The sequence below is a fragment of the Scyliorhinus torazame genome, chromosome 29 (assembly GCF_047496885.1).
Source record: "Scyliorhinus torazame isolate Kashiwa2021f chromosome 29, sScyTor2.1, whole genome shotgun sequence".
NCBI lineage: Eukaryota > Metazoa > Chordata > Chondrichthyes > Carcharhiniformes > Scyliorhinidae > Scyliorhinus > Scyliorhinus torazame.
The window spans coordinates 31,708,832-31,727,095 of record NC_092735.1 but is presented as its reverse complement, the minus strand read 5'-3'; the positions used below and the strand labels follow the sequence as shown (position 1 = coordinate 31,727,095).

The following is an 18,264-nucleotide window of genomic DNA, read 5'->3' as shown; positions in this document are numbered from 1 at the left end:
CAAAGATGAAACCACCGTGTCCAGAACAGTAAAGCCACCAGATAGCGTGATTAAAGCAAAATAATAGTTGTGTGGCCTCGGTTTAGTAAACAGATCCTTTAAAAAGTTAATTTGCAGATCCCAGTGTGGAGATGGCACCTCATTCTCCTCACTTCTACCCCCGTGGTCATTAGACAAAACTTTAACTTACTGCCTGTAAAATAAACTTCCTCAATACAAGGGTCGCATTAATAATAATCTTTATTATTGTCACAAGTAGGCTTACATTAACACTGCAATTAAGTTACTGTGAAAATCCCCTAGTCGCCTGTTCGGGTACACTGAGGGGGAATTCAGAATGCCCAATTCACCTAACATCACGTCTTTTGGGGCTTGTGGGAGAAAACCGGAGCGCCCGGTTAAGCACACACGGGGAGAACGTGCAGACTCCGCACAGACAGTGACCCAAGCCGGGAATTGAACCTGGGACCCTGGCGCTGTGAAGCAACAGTGCATTATTTCTACATTATGCTCAGATATCAATACAATGGTTAGAAATCTAAAGTTAATAAGGAATTTCCACGCACAATTATTACAATCTTCACACGTTTAATACATATTCGCTCATTTCCAAAATTTGGGGCTGTTTATTTCTCTCTCGTGCACTAAACAATACATTCTGCATTATTTTACTGGGCAGCATATTCTCTGAATCGACATAAGTAAAGCAACCATGCTATTGTTATGGAAATGAATTTTACCCAACGCGTCACACGATTTCCCTGTGCTAACCACATGAACATTATGTCTCCCAGAGACTGTTTGTAATGCAATATGAGCAACATCTGTGGGTTCAGACATAAGTTTGGAACATCAACTGTTCCCACAAAGCCTTAAGAACCGCAAAAGGAAACAATTCCTTGGATTTTTTAAAATGCTTTGCTAAATAAAATACCACTTTCAGAATTGGTTTATAGATTAAGCTTTAGGATCACGGAACTCCTGAAATGGTGCTACTGAAAACGTCTGATAACCATATCAATCTCACTGCCCCATCCCATTTAAACAGCAGCATAACATTTCTAATGAACTGACTGCCCTTTTGGAACTGTTAACACTGTATTGGGCACTGCTGCCCAGGAGCACTTTACAAGCATTCACACTGCTCGCATCATCCAATGACCACATGAGGGTCAGCTCCCAAAATAACTCTACACAGAACCTCCCTCATGAACTTGCAAATGTTTTTCCTTCAAACATTTATCCAATTTCCTTTTGAAAGCTCTGAGTGGTCTATTTCCACTCCTACAGGCAGTGCATTACAGAACTAAACAACTCACAGCTTTAAAAAAGCTATTTATGCTGCCTCTGGTTGATTTGCCAGTCACCATAACTATATGCCATCTGGTGACTAGCCTTCGGTCAGTGGAAAGTTTCTCCCTATTTACTTCATCAAAGCCATTCTTTATGCTATCAACCCTCCCGTTAACTTTCGCTGCTTTAAGGAGAACAATCCCAGCTTCTCCAATCTCTCCACATAACTGGTATTAGTAAAATCTTCTCCAAGCCCTATCTAAAGCCTTGACATCCGTCCTAAAGAGTGGAACACAGAATTGGCACAATACACCAGCTAAGGCCTAACCTTATAAAGTTTAGCAAAACTTCCTTGCTTTTGTACACATGAAAATATTTGTTCCAACATTAAGAAAATTGAACTATTAACACAAAATATTTCAACAAGACAGTTATTTTAAACTGAGCTCTTACTAAACAGGGTCACATTCCAGAGGTATCTACCAAAAGGTTTGCTACATTAGCAAGGTGGATAAATGGGTCCTTTTCTGGATGGCAACTAGTGGGGTGCCACAGTGTTCGGTCCTTGGCCCCCAGCTATTTACAATCTATATAAACGATTTGGATACAGAGATAGAAAGTTATATCGCCTACACAAAAATAGGGGGATACTAAGTTGCAATGAGGAAATAAGAACGTTACAAGTGGATATAGATAGATTAGGAGACTGGGCCAAAATGTGGCAGATGGAGTTTAACCTGGTTAAGTATGAGGTCATGCTTTTTGGTTGGAAAAATGGGAAGGCAACTTATTGTCTAAATGGAGAGACTTTGGGGTGCTCCGTTGCAAAGGGATCTGGGGGGTCCTGGTTCATGTGTCACAGAAAACTAAAATGAAAGTATTGCAGATAATAAAGAAAGCAAATGGAATGTTGGCATTAATAGCTAAAGGAATAGAGAATATAAAGGTAAAGAAAGAAGTGTTGTTGCAACTAAACAAGGCATTGGTGGGACCACACTTGGAGTATTGTGCACAGTTTTGGTCTCCTTATTTGAGGAAAGATGTAGTGACATTGGAGGCAGTTCACAGGAGGTTCACTAGGTTGATCCAGAGATAAGGGGTTTGTCATATGAAGAGAGATTGAACAGTTTAGGCCTATGCTCTCGAGTTTAGAAGAATGAGGAGATCAAAATGAGGTATACAAAATGATAAAGATATGGATAAAGTAGACGTGGAAGGGATGCTTCCTCTTGTGGGGCATTCTAGAATGAGAGTTCATAACCTCGGCTAAGAATAACAAATTTAAAACAGAGTTGAGGAGAAACTATTTTCCCCAAAGGGATGTGAATCTGTGGAATTCGCTACCCCAGAGTATGGTGGGACAGTGAGTAAATTTACAGAGGAGTTACAGATTTCTAATTGGTAATGGGCTGAAGGGTTATGGAGAACGGGCAGGACGGTGGAGTTAAGGCCAGAATGGGATCAACCAAAATCGAATGGAGGTGTGGACTCGATGGGCCAAATGGCCTAATAAGTTAAAGTAACCAATTTGTCCTCAATAACATTAAAGAATTATCAGACTTCCGGGTGCGGCGATGACCAGCTAAGTCGCACGTTTTGGCACCTCCCGTTTTAACGGACTTTTGGGCTCTTATCGGGAGCCCCAACGGCAATTTTCGAAGGCTAAATTTCGAAGGCTATGTGAGGCGACATAGAAGGGAGTCCCCCCGGATGTGAATGGACAGAAGAGATAATAGTGGCCAGATTGCGGAGGATCCTCTGGAGCAGCGGCAAAGAAGGGAAGTGAGAAGCAAGATGGCGGTGGAGGGAGACCAGTTGGTATGGGGCCTGGAACAGCAGGAGTTCCTCCGGCGATGTGTGGAGGAGCTCAAGAAGGAGGTGCTGGCGCCAATGCTGCAGGCGATTGAGGGGTTAAAGGAGGCGCAGAAGACCCAAGAGATGGAGCTCCGTGGAGTGAAGGCAAAAGCTGCCGAAAATAAGGACGAGATACAGGGCTTGGTGGTGAAGACGGAGACGCACGAGGCACTGCATAAGGTGTATGGAGAGACTGGAAGCCCTGGAAAATAGCTCGAGGAGGAAGAACTTAAGAATCTTGGGTCTTCCCGAAGGGGCAGAGGGAGCCGACGTTGGGGCGTATGTGAGCACGATGCTCCATACCTTAATGGGAGCTGAGGCCCCAACGGGCCCCCTGGAAGTGGAGGGAGCGTATCGAGTCCTCGTGAGAAGACCAAAGGCAGGAGAAATACCTCGAGCAATAGTGGTGAGGTTCCACCGCTACAAGGACAGGGAGATGGTTCTGAGATGGTGAAAAAGACACGGAGCAGCAGGTGGGAGAACGCGGTGATCCACTATCAGGATTGGAGTGCGGAGGTGGCGAGAAGGAGGGCGAGTTTCAATCGGGCCAAGGCAATGCTCCACAAGAGGAAAATGAAGTTCGGAATGTTGCAGCCGGCAAGACTGTGGGTTACATACCAGGGTAAACACCACTACTTCGAGACGGCAGAAGAGGCGTGGACATTTATTGAAGAGGAGAAGTTGGACTAGATTGGAGAAAGAGTGTTTGAAATGAAGTAGTGAGGTGGTGGTAAGGGACTGTGAATCAGATGGGGGGAACAATTTTTTTTCCCCTCGAAGGGGGGGGACACACGAAGAAATGTGGGTGCCGGTGGGGAAGGGGAGGGGGAAGGAGAGAGGGAGCTGCGCCATCAGGGGCGGGGCCAAGAGGGAAGCGTGGGCTTTGTTCCCGCGCTATGGAAATTGTGGCGGGAAAAGGGGGCGCAGGAAGGAGGGGGCCTCACATAATGGGAGGCTAAGGATAAACGGGGGAAGCCGAGGTCAGCCAGAGTTTGCTGACTTCCGGAAGCAATATGGGGGGAGCAACTAAGCTAGAGAGGGATCTAGCGGGGGGGGGGGGGTAACTGGGTTGCTGCTAAGGGGAAGGGAGAGCTGTTACGGGATGGGATGGTCGGGACGGGAAGGCGCCGTTGGGGGGATAGGCGGGTGCGTGGGAACCGGGGGAGGAGCTGGTCTAAAAAAGGGGATGGCTAGTCGACGAGGGGGGGGGGGGGGGGGGGGAAAGAGCCCCCCAACCCGGTTGATCACGTGGAACGTGAGAGGGTTGAACGGGCCGATTAAGAGGGCAAGGGTACTTGCGCACCTAAAGAAGCTAAAGGCAGACGTGGTCATGCTTCAGGAGACGCACCTGAAACTGGCGGATCAGGTCAGATTAAGAAAAGGATGGGTGGGACAGGTATTCCACTCGGGCTTGGATGCGAAAAATAGAGGGGTGGCAATACTGGTGGGGAAACGGGTATTGTTTGAGGCGAAGACCATAGTGGCGGACAGTGGGGGTAGATACGTGATGGTGAGTGGCAGATTGCAAGGTGAGGCGGTGGTACTGGTGAATGTATATGCCCCGAACTGGGATGACGTGAACTTTATGAAGCGTATGTTGGGGCGCATCCCGGACCTGGAGATGGGAAAGTTGGTAATGGGGGGGGGGGGGGAACACACACGACTTCAACCCGGTCCAGATCTAGGACCGGGAGGAGGCCGGCAGCGGCCAAGGTGCTTAAGGGCTTTATGGAGCAGGTGGGAGGAGTGGATCCCTGGAGATTTACTAGGCCAAGGAGTAAAGAGTTTTCCTTCTTCTCCCATGTCCACAAAGTATACTCCCGGATAGACTTCTTTGTCCTGGGAAGGGCGCTGATCCCGAAGGTGGCAGGAACGGAGTATTCGGCTATAGCCATTTCAGATCATGCCCCACATTGGGTAGATCTGAAAGTAGGAGAGGAAAAGGAACAGCGCCCACTCTGGAGATTAGATATGGGACTGTTGGCGGACGAGGGGGTATGTGTACGGGTGAGGGGATGTATTGAAAGGTACCTAGAGATTAATGATGACGGAGAGGTCCAGGTGGGAGTGGTCTGGGAGGCGCTGAAGGCGGTGGTTAGAGGGGAGCTGATCTCCATAAGGGCCCATAAGGGGAAACAAGAGGGTAAAGAAAGGGAGAGATTTTGAGGGTGGATAGGCAATATGCGGAGGCTCCAGATGAAGGGCTATACAGGGAAAGACGGAGATTGCACACGGACTTTGACTTGTTGACCACGGGTAAGGCGGAGGCACAATGGAGGAAGGCACAGGGAGTGCAGTATGAATATGGAGAGAAGGCGAGCCGGCTGCTGGCCCAACAACTTAGGAAGAGGGGGGCGGCGAGAGAGATCGGAGGGGTTAGAGACGAGGAGGGAAAGATGGAACGGGGAGCGGAGAGGGTGAACGGGGTATTTAAGGTATTTTACGAGAGGCTATATAAGGCTCAACCCCCTGAAGGGAAAGAGGGAATGATGCGTTTCCTAGACCAGCTGGAGTTCCCGAAGGTTGAGGAACAGGAGATGACAGGACTGGGAGCGCAGATTGAGGTGGAGGAGGTGGTAAAAGGAATTGGGAACATGCAGGCAGGGAAGGCCCCGGGACCGGATGGGTTCCCGGTGGAGTTCTATAGGAAATACGTGGACTTGCTGGCCCCACTTCTGACGAGAACCTTTAATGAGGCTAGGGAAAGGGGGACACTACCCCCGACGATGTCGGAGGCGACGATATCGCGGATCCTGAAAAGAGACAAAGACCCGCTGCAGTGCGGGTCATACAGGCCTATCTCCCTCTTGAACGTAGATGCCAAGCTTTTGGCCAAGGTGATGGCGACGAGGATAGAGGACTGTGTCCCTGGGGTGGTGCATGACGATCAAACGGGGTTTGTTAAAGGGAGGCAATTGAATGCTAATATACGGAGGCTGCTGGGGGCGATGATGATGCCCCCACCGGAGGGGGAGGCGGAGATACTGGTGGCGATGGATGCAGAGAAAGCATTTGATAGAGTGGAGTGGGACTACCTGTGGGAAGTACTGAGGAGATTTGGATTTGGAGAGGGGTTCATTAGATGGGTTCAGCTCCTGTACAGGGCCCCGGTGGCAAGTGTGATTACAAATAGGCAACGATCTGACCACTTCCGACTATATAGGGGTACAAGACAGGGATGTCCCCTGTCCCCGTTACTGTTTGCGTTGGCAATTGAGCCACTGGCCATAGCGCTGAGGGACTCTAGGAAGTGGAGGGGGGTACTTAGAGGAGGAGAAGAGCATCGGGTGTCATTATACGCAGATGATTTGTTGTTGTATGTCGCGGACCCAGTGGAGGGGATGCCTGAGATAATGCAGACGATTTACCGTTGAGGAGGGTAATAAGGGATTTCCGGTATTTAGGGATCCAGGTGGCCAGGCACTGGGGAACCTTGCATAAGCTTAACTTGGCACGGCTGGTAGAGCAGATGGAAGAGGACTTTAGGAGGTGGGACATGGCACCCCTGTCATTGGCAGGCAGGGTGCAGGCGGTTAAAATGGTGGTCCTTCCGAGGTTTCTTTTTGTGTTCCAGTGCCTCCCTGTACTGATTACAAAGGCCTTTTTTAAGAAGGTGGACAAGAGTATTATGAGCTTTGTGTGGGCTGGAAAGACCCCAAGAGTAAAAAGGGGGTTCCTGCAGCGCAGTAGGGACAGAGGGGGACTCGCTCTGCCGAGTCTAAGTGATTATTATTGGGCCGCCAACGTGTCAATGATATGTAAGTGGATGAGGGAAGGGGAAGGAGCGGCGTGGAAAAGGCTGGAGATGGCGTCCTGTAGGGGAACTAGTCTAAAAGCACTGGCGACGGCGCCGTTACCGTTCTCCCTGGAAAGATACACCACAAACCCAGTGGTGGTGGCAATTCTGAAAATTTGGGGGCAGTGGAGACGACATAAGGGAGTGACGGGTGCCTCAGTGTGGTCCCCGATAAGGAACAACCATAGGTTCGTCCCGGGAAGGATAGATGGGAGATTTAAATCTTGGCTGCAAGCAGGAATTGCGAAATTGAAGGACTTGTTCTTAGACGGGACGTTCGCGAGTCTGGGAGCACTGACAGAAAAATATGGGTTGCCACCTGGGAATGCATTTCGATATATGCAAGTGAGGGCATTTGTGAGGCAACAGGTGAGGGAATTTCCGCAGCTCCCGGCGCAAGAGATCCAGGGCAGAGTGATTTCGGGGGCATGGGTGGGTGATGGTAGGGTGTCAGATATATATAGGGAAATGAGAGACGAGGGGGAGACGATGGTAGAGGAGCTGAAGGGAAAATGGGAGGAGGAGCTGGGGAAAGAGATTGAGGAGGGGCTGTGGGCAGATGCCCTAAGTAGGGTAAACTCTTCGTCCACGTGTGCCAGGCTCAGCCTGATCCAATTCAAGGTTCTACACAGGGCACATATGACTGGAGCAAGGCTGAGTAGATTTTTTGGAGCGGAGGATAGGTGTGGGAGATGCGCGGGAAGCCCGGCGAACCACACCCACATGTTTTGGTCATGTCCGGTATTGCATGGGTTCTGGGTGGGTGTGGCAAAAGTGATTTCAAAGGTGGTGGGGGTCCGGGTCGAACCAGGCTGGGGGTTGGCTATATTTGGGGTCGCAGATGAGCTGGGAGTGCAGGAGGCGAGAGAGGCCGATGTTTTGGCCTTTGCGTCCCTTGTAGCCCGGCGAAGGATTCTATTCATGTGGAAAGAAGCTACGCCCCCGGGTGTGGAGGCCTGGATCAATGACATGGCAGGGTTCATAAAAGTGGAGCGGATAAAGTACGCACTAAGAGGTTCGGCTCAAGGGTTCACCAGGCGGTGGCAACCGTTCCTCGACTATCTCGCAGAGCGATAAGGGAAAATAGGAAAGGTAGCAGCAGCAACCCGGGGGGGGGGGGGGGGGGGGCTCATTTGGGTCCTCAGGGGTTTTATGTGTGTGTTTATATATTAGTTATTTATATTAGATGTTACGAAGTTACTATTTTAGTTACTATTTCTGTTGTTTCTTATTTTGTTGTTGGCAGTTGCCGTTAGTTAGCATATTATTTTTTTTTTAAACGATCAATGTATATATTATTACAAAGTTGTAAAATGGGAAAATATTGTTTGATCGAAAAACTTTAATAAAATATAATTTTTTTATAAAAGAATTATCACCAATAAAAACCTTAGTCACTTGTAACACACAACTTGCATTTATAAAACACCTCTAAAATGGGAAAATGTCATAATGTGTTTCACAAGAACAAAGTGACACCATGTTAACATAGTTGATCAAAAGGGCAGCACAGTGGCGGTGGGTTAGCCCTGCTGTCTCACGGCGCCGAGGTCCCAGGTTTGATCCCGGCTCTGGGTCACTGTCCGTGTGGAGTTTGCACATTCTCCCTGTGTTTGCGTGGGTTTCACCCCCACAACCCAAAGATGCGCAGGGTAGGTGGATTGGACATGCTAAATTGCCAATTAATTGGAAAAAATGAATTGGGTACTCTAAATTTTTTTTAAAAACATAACTGATCAACGTCTATTTACAAGTACATTCAGGGAACAGGGCCCAACTTCAATGTCCTGCGATTCGGCTATACTGGGTCTGCAATGACTCATTGGGAGAACACATTTACTGCTTCCTGATGCATCACTCTTGCATGCCCCAGCACTGATTGACCATTCCTTTCTATAGATCCTGATCATCTATTCAGATGGTGTACGTGCGGGGCGGCTCAACAAGGCTGCAACCCGGCAGCAACAATTAAATTCTGGCAAGAGAGGCTGACCAAGGCTAGAGTCCCAGAACGCTGAGCCAGATGTCCGATAACACACAGGTATCGAGTGTTTATAACCAATATTGTTTCCAAACAAAGATGAGCTCCGCCAACAATTTCATTACATCGCATCTTGTACTTGAATCACCAGGAGGAGCATTATTTGCTCCATGCTCTCAGCCCCTTTGTTATTTAATTTTATAAATTAAGAGTTCATCATTTATTTTTCCAATTAAGGGGCAATATAGCGTGGCCAATCCAGCTACCCTGGGCATCTTTGGGTTGTGGGGGTGAGACGCACGCAGACACGGGGAGAATGTGCAAAGTCTACATTCAGTGACCGGGATCGAACCCGGGTCCTCAGCACCGTGATGCAGCAGTGCTAACCACTGCACCACCTTGCCGCCAAGACGCCATAGAAAATGGCACAGAAACAGGCCATTCAGCCCATCATGTCTGCACTGGTCATAAAGAGAAAAGAAACTAGCCGCTCATTTTACTCCCACTTTCCAGCACCTTGTCTGTAGCCTTGAGGTTACAGCACTTCAGATGCAGATCCAGGTACCTTAAAAATGAGTTGAGCGTTTCAACCTCAACTGCCAACTTCGGCCGTGAATTGCAAACACCCACCACCCTCTGGGTGAAAGTTTTTCCTCAATTCTCCTCTAATCCTTCTACCAGCCACCTTACATCTATGCCCCCTGGTAAAGTGACTCCTAATTGTACACCTTAATTAGGCTACTCCTCAGCTCTAAGGAAAATAACCCTCACCCATCCAATCTTTCCTCCTGGCTCAAGCCCTGGCAACATCCCTGTAGATCCCCTATGCACTCTGTGGCCAGAACTGTACACAAAGTTCCCATCGTGGCTTTACCAGCATTCTATAAGGTTCCAGCATTACAGCCATGCTTTTGTAATCATTACTCGTCAAATAAAGGCAAGCATTCCATACGCTTCCTTTACCACCTGTCCTGTCACCTTCAGAGGCCAATGGACACTTCAAGGTCTCTCACTTCCTCAACTCCTCTCAATACCTTCCCGTTTATTGAGTATTCCCTTGCTTTCTTTGCTCTCCCCAAATGCATTGGCTCACACTTTTCTTGATTGAATTCAATTTGCCACTTTTCCACCCACTCAAACAGACCATTGATATCATTCTGGAGACAACAGCTTTTTCCTCACTATTAGCCATAGGGCCAATTTCTGCGTCATCAGCAAATTTCCTGACCAGGCCTCGTACATTGAAGTCCAAATCAATAATATATATAACTAACAGCAAGGGTCCCAACACCAAGCCCTGTGAAACACCACTGGAACCAGCTTTTGCAAAAACACCCACCAATCATTACTCTTTGTTTCCTTTCATTGAGGCAATTCCAGCCATCAGTCATTTGACCAGAAATACATCTTTCTCCTAAATTCTCTTTTGGTTCAGTATCTATTCCTCTATTTCCACTTCCCTGTAGACCGTCTGGAACTATTTGCATTACAGGTGCCAAATGCCATTGAGCTGCTGTTGTGCTACACAACACTAAAAGCTTGTTAATAATCATCTTTATTAGTGTCACAAGTTGGTTTACAATAACACTACAATGAAGTTACTGTGAAAATCCCCTAGTCACCACACTCCGGCACCTGTTCTGGTACACAGAGGGGAAATTCAGAATGTCCAAATCACCTAACAGCACATTTCGGGACTTGTGGGAGGAAACCGGAGCGCCCGGAGGAAACCCACACAGGCACGGGGAGAACATTCAGACTCCGCAGACAGTGACCCAAGCCAGGAATCGAACCCGGGTCCCTGGCGCTGTGAAGCAACAGTGCTATCCACTGTGCTACCATGCCACCCTGGAAATAATGAATAACTGTATTGACCATTCATGCAGCTACAATTATTCTAATACGACAGCTTTGCACTTCATTGGCAATCCAGAGACAATGATGCATGGTGTCCGAGTTGACTAGCTACCCACTTGTCTCCCAGAAGTAACTGGAATTATCACTCGCGATACATTAACTATTAAACAGTCCATACAATCAATGTCACTCCAGGCAGAGAGGACCACAACAGTGCATGGAACTGTCACATCTGAACAACAAAAAAAAGATGAACGCAAATTAAACCTCCTAAACGGATGATCGTGTTTGGGAGTTAGAGCGGTGTAATGCTACACCGACTTGCATTTCCGAGTACAATGCCTCACAGCCTACATCGCTCCAGTTGCACGTTCTCCCCTCCCCCACTCCTCTTTCAATGCATTGAATGGATTTGGGCAGTAACAGGTTGCCTGTGGAATGGTGATTATGCCGACTGTGTGGATCGGGCTCGGCAGGCCTGTATGTACGTGACTGTTGGCTTTCCTTGACAGCATTGTTCAGCACTGGGATTTTGTAATCCAAACCGACGGCCAAGCAGTGCAAACGCTCTGTCAAGTGACAGGTAATTCCACCACCAGTTTAAGCGGAAGTGCAGCCAGTCCTTATTCACGCTTCTCTCCCGTCGCCCCCTCCCCCCGGAAGTATGGATATAAAACTAGAACATGTATTTTTGCCCAAGGATACATCCAGGATGTCTGGATATTTTTCTGACTTCACACAAAATTAAATCAGAGCAGCAACAGGAAAACAGCCAAGTGCTCACTTGCAATCTAAACAAAATAGTTTTAATAATTATTCCGCAAGAATGAAATTCAATAACAAACTTGTGTGCCAAGAGAAAGATTGGATTTACAGAGTACGTTTCATACTTTATTCCTTTTGGCTGCTAAATAGTTCCAATAACAAGTACCAACTTCACTCCTAAACATATTCCTGTTGAACAAAAATCACCACACCTACACTCTCTCATCAATGCTAACCAAACACACTGTCCTACTACGTGCGGTAACTGCCTCTCATTTTCAAGCATCTACCAGTCAGAAATCATCTCCCTCTTTTGCCCAGATTCCCATAAATTCCATTCCCCAGATTTCCTCCTTACAGCCCGAGATTCACCCTTCACTCCCTCCTCAGATTCTCCCTTACTCCATCGACTAACTCTCCCCATCCCACCCTTCACTGCCCCCAGAACCCCACTGGAATCCCTTCACTCTCTCCAGTCCAAGCTTCACTTCCTCTACTCCCCTTCACTCTCTCCTCAGATCACCCAGACCACCCCCACCCAGGGATGTCCTCGCCCCCTCTTTTCCCCCTCCCCATCGCACCCAACCACCTTGATCCTTTAAAACAGGGATGAGGAGGAATTATCAGCCAGGGGGTGGTGAATCTGTGGAACGCTTTGCCGCAGAAGGCTGAGGAGGCCAAATCACGGAGTGTCTTTAAGACAGAGATAGATAGGTTCTTGACTAATAAGGGGATCAGGGGTTATGAGGGGGGGGGGGGGGGGGTGGAGAGAAGCAGGAGAATGGTGATGAGAAACACATCAGCCATGATTGAATGTCAGAGCAGACTCGATGGGCCGAGTGGTCTAATTCTGCTCCTATGTCTTATCTCCCCAATCCCCCCCCCCCCCCCTTTCCTGGGCCTTACCTTCCCCCAGCTGCGGGATGGAGTTGGGGCTCAGGCAGCCCTTGCACAGTGAGTGGAGGCAAGGCAGCAGCCGGGGCTGCCGCTCCCTCAGGGCCTCCCGGCAAACTCCGCACCGCTCCAACTGGCTCAGCTCGGCCGCTGCGTCAGGCGGCGGCGGCTCGGCCCTCAGAGCCTCGGCCTCCCGCCCGGCGGCGGCAGGAGCAGCAGCGGAGGCGCCGGGATCCGCGGGCAGCAGCGCGGCGGCCTCCTCCATGGCAGCGCCTCGGTCGGGTTGTCGGCGGCGGCCGCTCAGCAGCAGCGGGACTGCGGCTCATTGTACGGGGCGGCCATTACCCGCGGACCCCCCCCCCGGCCCGGGTCAGCGCGGCTCCCGGTCTCGCGAGAACTCCGGGAGGGGGCGGCTCGGCGTGATGACGTTAACGGACGGGGGCGGGGCCATGCGCTCGGTGTGAGGTGTCACCGTGCGGCATGGCCCCTCCCCCCCCCCAAAAAGACTCTTCGAAACCCGACCCCCCAAAAACCTCGAACCCCCAAAACCCCGACTTCCCCCCCCACAAAACCGACCCTCCGAAACCCGACCCCCCCAAAATCCCGACTCCCCCCCCCCCAAAAAAAACAGACCCCTACCCCCCTCAAAACACCCCTACCCCCCCAAACCCCAACCTCCCTCAAACAACCCGATCCCCCCCCCCAAAAAACGACTCTCCAAACCCCGACCCCGCCAAAACCCGATCCTCCTCCAAAGCCCGACCCCCCCCCTCGAAGCCTGACCCCTCCGAAAACCCGACCCCCGGAAACCTGACCCCCCCCCCAAACCCGACCCCCACAAACCAGACCCTCCCTGAAACCCCACCCCCGGATCAGTTGGGGGGGGGGGGGAAGGGTTGGATCAGTGGTGGGGGGGGGGCCTCAGACTTGTTGGTCGGACCTGAGGGAGATCGAGGCTGGGGGCTCGGACTAAAAAGGGGCCTTCCTTTAAACACAGTTAAACCCCATTATCATCAAAGAAATAGCTTTACCAATGATCAGTTAATCACTTCTTAAATAAAACGAAAAATGTTTAACTTTCTATCTAGACCTTATTCCAATTAAGCAACCCAATACAGTTCAAATGCCACTTATAAATAAAGTTAACAAAACAGGTTGCTTACTTTACTGTGCAGAGACCTTTGGAGAGAGATCCTTTCAAGAACATATCCAGTACACGTCTGTCTTGACAGACTCAAATCCTATGGCAAACCGCCGTTCAATTTAAGATATTCTAGCAGACTACAAAACTACAGACAGATCTGGCTTCTCCCAACAACTGCATCATCTGTATCCCACTAAGATGTCACATGACCTGCTTAGCTAGGAGTAAATACATCCCCCATAAATTAGCTACACTCTGGGGAATCTCCAGCAATCAAAACACAATTCCATTCGCCATTTATCTGTGATCAAGTGAGTGGATGGAATGAACAATTACCTTACCTTTTACCGTTCTTTAATTTCAGTTTGAGCAGACATACTGCCTGTGTATGTATTTTAAAGCTGGGTTTTTAATAAAACTGCCCCAAATATAAAACATACAACAATTTCTACATCCATTGCACTGGCAGGATCCGTGTGAATCTTCAGAACCATTCTGAAGAAGGGCCATTTCGGATTCGAAATCTTAACTTATTCTCTCCCCACAGATGCTGCCGAACCTGTGAGTTTATCCAGCATTTTCCGTTTCCATTTCGGATTTCCAGCATCTGCAGTATTTTGTTTTTATTTGAGGTCTGAGGGGTGAGCTGGCTGCGACAATTGTGTAACTTCATTGAAAGGCATGAAGGTGGCAGGCAAATGTTTTAAGAACAAATGCAGGCATTGCAACAGTTATACATTCCCATCTGGCGCAAAAACACAAGAAAAGCGACCCAACCATAGCTAACAAAAGAAACTAAGGCTAGTCGTGGATCCAAAGAGGAGTCATATAAAATTGCTAGAAAAAGAGCGAGCTTCAGGGTTGGGCGCAGATCCGAACTCAGCAAAGGAGGACCAAGAGATTGATTCAGAGGGGAAAAATAGAGTATGAGCGTAAGTTTGAAAGGGATATAAAAGCAGACTCTAAAAGCTTCTCTGAATGTAAGAAGAAAAATAGTGAAGGCAAATGTAGGTCCCCACGTTCAAAATGGGAAGATCAGTAAAGGAGAACAAAGAAATGGTGGAAGAATTAGACAACTATTTTAGTTCTGTCTTCACAGAAGACACCCCAAATAACTTCCCAGAAATTTTAAGGAACCAAGGGTCCAGAGTGAAGGAGGAATCGAAGGATTAGTAAAAAAAAGTGCTGGGGAAATTAATGGGACTGAAAGCTGATAAATCCCCGGGGCCTGATAATCTACATCCGGGGGGGTGAGGCGGGGTGCGGCACAGTAGCACAGTGGCTAGCACTGCTGCCTAAGGCACTGAGGACCCGGGTTCGATCCCGGCCTTGAGTCACTGTCCGTCTGTGAGGACTTGTGGGAGGAAACCGGAGAACCCGGAGGAAACCCACGCAGACAAGGGGAGAATGTGCAAACTCCACACAGATAGTGACCCAGGGCCGGGATCAAACCCGGGTCCTTAGCGGCGTGAGGCAGCAGTGCTAACTACTGAGCCACCGTACCGCCCTTTGATTAACCTTTAACTGCCCTCTGAAATGGCCTAGCAGGACACTCAGCTCAATAGCAATTAGAGGTAGGCAGTAAATGCTGGCCCTGCCAGCAATACCCGTATCCCTTGAAAGAATAAAAAAGAGAGACATGTAGAATAGAAATGTAAAAAGGTTACAAAACCCAAAGCAAAACGCTTTCAGTTAAATGTGGTTGTGTAATTTGACAGAACCTGTTGAACAATTCTGAGTGCGCTACAACCAATTTAAGAGAATCAGTCAAGCTACTAACGTGGCTCATTTACGGTTGCTAGAAGTGGGGCGCATTCATACATCTGTTCTCTGCAAACAAAAGGAATATGATCAAGTATTGCACCTTTTTTGAATTACCCAGGAGCTTGGTGAGCCTACAGATCCCCAGTGCTTTCTCCATGGCAATGCCTTGGCCAATCAGACTTGTCAGCCAATCAGCAAAATGTGCTGTGATCACTTGAAAATTGGTATTCTTGTGGTGGTCCTGATCAGTGCAAGGTGAAAAGCTTCAACAACATGTCTCTTTTCTCAGCAATGTTCCACTTCTGTACAAATGTCCACCCCCCCCCCACCCCCCCCATTGGCTGAAATGACAGCCTTGGCGACGTTTAGTCAAAGCCTCCATTCTCTGAAAAGAACACGGAAAGTCCTGGAAATACTCCGCAGATCTGGCGGCGTCTATGGAGAGGGAAAAACAGAGTTAACCTTTCAGTCCGATGACCTTCCATCAGAAAGCAAGCGCTCCTGGTGAAGGGACGTGGACCTGAAATGCTAACCCTGTTGCTTTTCAGATTTCCAGCAATACATTGCTTTTGTCTCCATGTTCGGAAGAAGACTTCCAAGGAGCAATGTGTGCTTTCAACGCCCTGCCGTTCTTTAGCCTGGAAAACCAAGGCCAAGGTGTCAGCTTATCGAAAGAGCCGTGATCGTGTGGGAGGGATGTCACTGGTAAAGATGTTGAAGAGAGCTGGTGTGAGGACTGATCCTTGAAAAAGACCATTGTTGGTTACGCACGGTAGCCGATTTGATCTCCAGGGTGCACGTGGACTTATCAGTTACTGATCCGGGAGTTAACCTGAGTGACAAAGTCCCAGGTTGCAACCTTCCATGGGACATCTTTTAAACCCCAGATTTTTATTGAATTCACCATCTGCCTTGGTGGGATTTGAACCTGGGTCCCCAGAGCATTTGAACCGGGTCCCCTGGGTCTGTAGAATACTAGCCCAGCAACAATACCACTAGGGCAGCACAGTAGCACAGTGGTTAGCACTGTGACTTCACAGCGCCAGGGACCCGGGTTCGATTCCTGGCTTGGGTCACTGTTGTGCGGAGTATGCACGTTCTCCCCGTGTCTGCGAGGGTTTCCTTCGGGTGCTCCGGTTTCTTCCGACAAGTCCCGAAAGACGTGCCTATTAGGTAATTTGGATATTCTGAATTCTCCCTCTGTGTGCCCGAACAGGTGCCGGAGTGTGACTACTCGGGGATTTTCACAGTAACTTCATTGCAGTGTTAATGTAAGCCTACTTGTGACAATAATAATGATTATTACTATTATTATTACTGTACCACTACCTTCCCATCTGTCTGCACAACCGTCAGCCGCTGGAGGACGGGACTGGAAAGATCCGGCCTATTGTTCCGCACATGGTGCACAGTTCGAGGCCCATCCTGAGCTGCGGCTGGCAGGCCCAGTCCTGTCTGCTATCTTAAAGTTTGTGTTCCTCATTGGCAGGGGGCTGGGAAAATTCTGCCCAAAGAGTGATTGCCTACCAGTGTTTGTGGGGAGGCAGCGCGCCACCTGTGTGGGCATGTCAGGAGACCATGGCAAGAGACATCCTGGAATGCGTCCAGCCAAAGTTGGCAACCTTACAAAGTATTGTGCAACGTTGATTAATGTAGTCGCATGGCATCTGGCTCATTTGTAAAACAAATGACCCACAGTCAGGAGCGTGTTGCATTGAGCACGCCGGCCAGCCGCCACCCTGGGTATATTTTATTATGCCCATCCAGACTGTCACTAAGAAGGGAATGATTAACGCGAGGCATAATTCAGATTGTACTTTAGCGAATAAAAGGAATGTGGCCCTACGGAAACAAGGACATGAGGCCTGGCTGGGGCGGCACAGTGGCTAGCATTGTTGCTTCACAGCGCCAGGGACCGGGGTTCGATTCCCGGCTTGGGTCTGCGCGGAGTTTGCGCGTTCTCCCTGGGTCTGCGTGGGTTTCCTCCGGGGCGCTCCGGTTTCCTCCCCCAAGTCCCGAAACACGTGCTTGTTAGGTGAATTGGACATTCTGAATTCTCTCTCCGTGTACCCGAACAGGCGCCGGAGTGTGGCGCTAGGGTTTTTTCACAGTAACCTCATTGCAGTGTTAATGTAAGCCTACTTGTGACAATAATAAAGATTATTATTGTTAGCTGGTCCATGCTGGTGTTAATGCTCCACAGCTGTCTCCTGTGGCGGTATCCACTCTATCTTAAAAACTGATCAGAACTGACTTTATATTAAATCATGTACCAATTCTATATTAAAAACTGATGACTGATGAAGTCATGCATCTCTTGTAAACCATTACTTATCGCAATAATGTTTTTCAACAAGTATTACAGACATTATTTTCGTAAAAGCCCAGCTGCAGTGAACTCATTAAGTCTAGAGGCCTTGTCTAGAAATAAGCTTTGCCAACTAAGGGAGGCTACTGCTTGTCCAGTGGCCTTGCCACCAAGGGAGGCTACTGTTTGTCTGGAAATATCTGTTGGGAGTTGATCTAGTGTCTTCAGAAGCAGGTGCTCTGCTAAAACTCCCTTCAACTCCCTAAGTAAGAAAACAATATAAATGTTTCAGCAAAGGCTGCGAAAGTAAGTTTTCGCTTCGAGAGCTGTTTAGGAGATTGCTGGGTGTTTATCTGACCAAGCCGCTGCCTTTATCTCGACTCATAGAGTTCTGCTCTTGATTAAGTATTGAACTCCGAGGCTACTAGCCATTGTAAGTATGATTTGTTTATAGCTTAAGCAATTATGTAGTTAGGGAGTTCAATGGCTAACTCATCACATATCCTGTATTTGCCGAACTGTATCATTTATTAAAAACTTGTATTACCCTTATTGTTTAAATAAATTGCGTATAAATTTTACCATACAGATCCGTGTCTATTTTCATA

General features: G+C 48.5%; 1 protein-coding gene across 5 annotated transcripts in view; it reads right to left on the bottom strand.

The window, feature by feature from the left end:
* LOC140404001 (transcription intermediary factor 1-beta-like) overlaps positions 1-12,815 on the bottom strand; it is a 109,027-nt gene extending 96,212 nt beyond the window's left edge. For 2 of the 5 annotated variants that reach the window (XM_072492336.1, XM_072492341.1), the window contains exon 1: positions 12,453-12,813. In XM_072492336.1, the coding sequence (XP_072348437.1) occupies positions 12,453-12,705 (253 nt within the window). In that variant the 5' untranslated portion in view covers positions 12,706-12,813. Of the gene's footprint in view, positions 1-12,452 lie in introns of all 5 variants that reach the window. The other 3 variants (XM_072492337.1, XM_072492340.1, XM_072492339.1) reach the window with 2 other exon arrangements.
* Between the last annotated feature and the right edge of the window lie 5,449 nt (positions 12,816-18,264).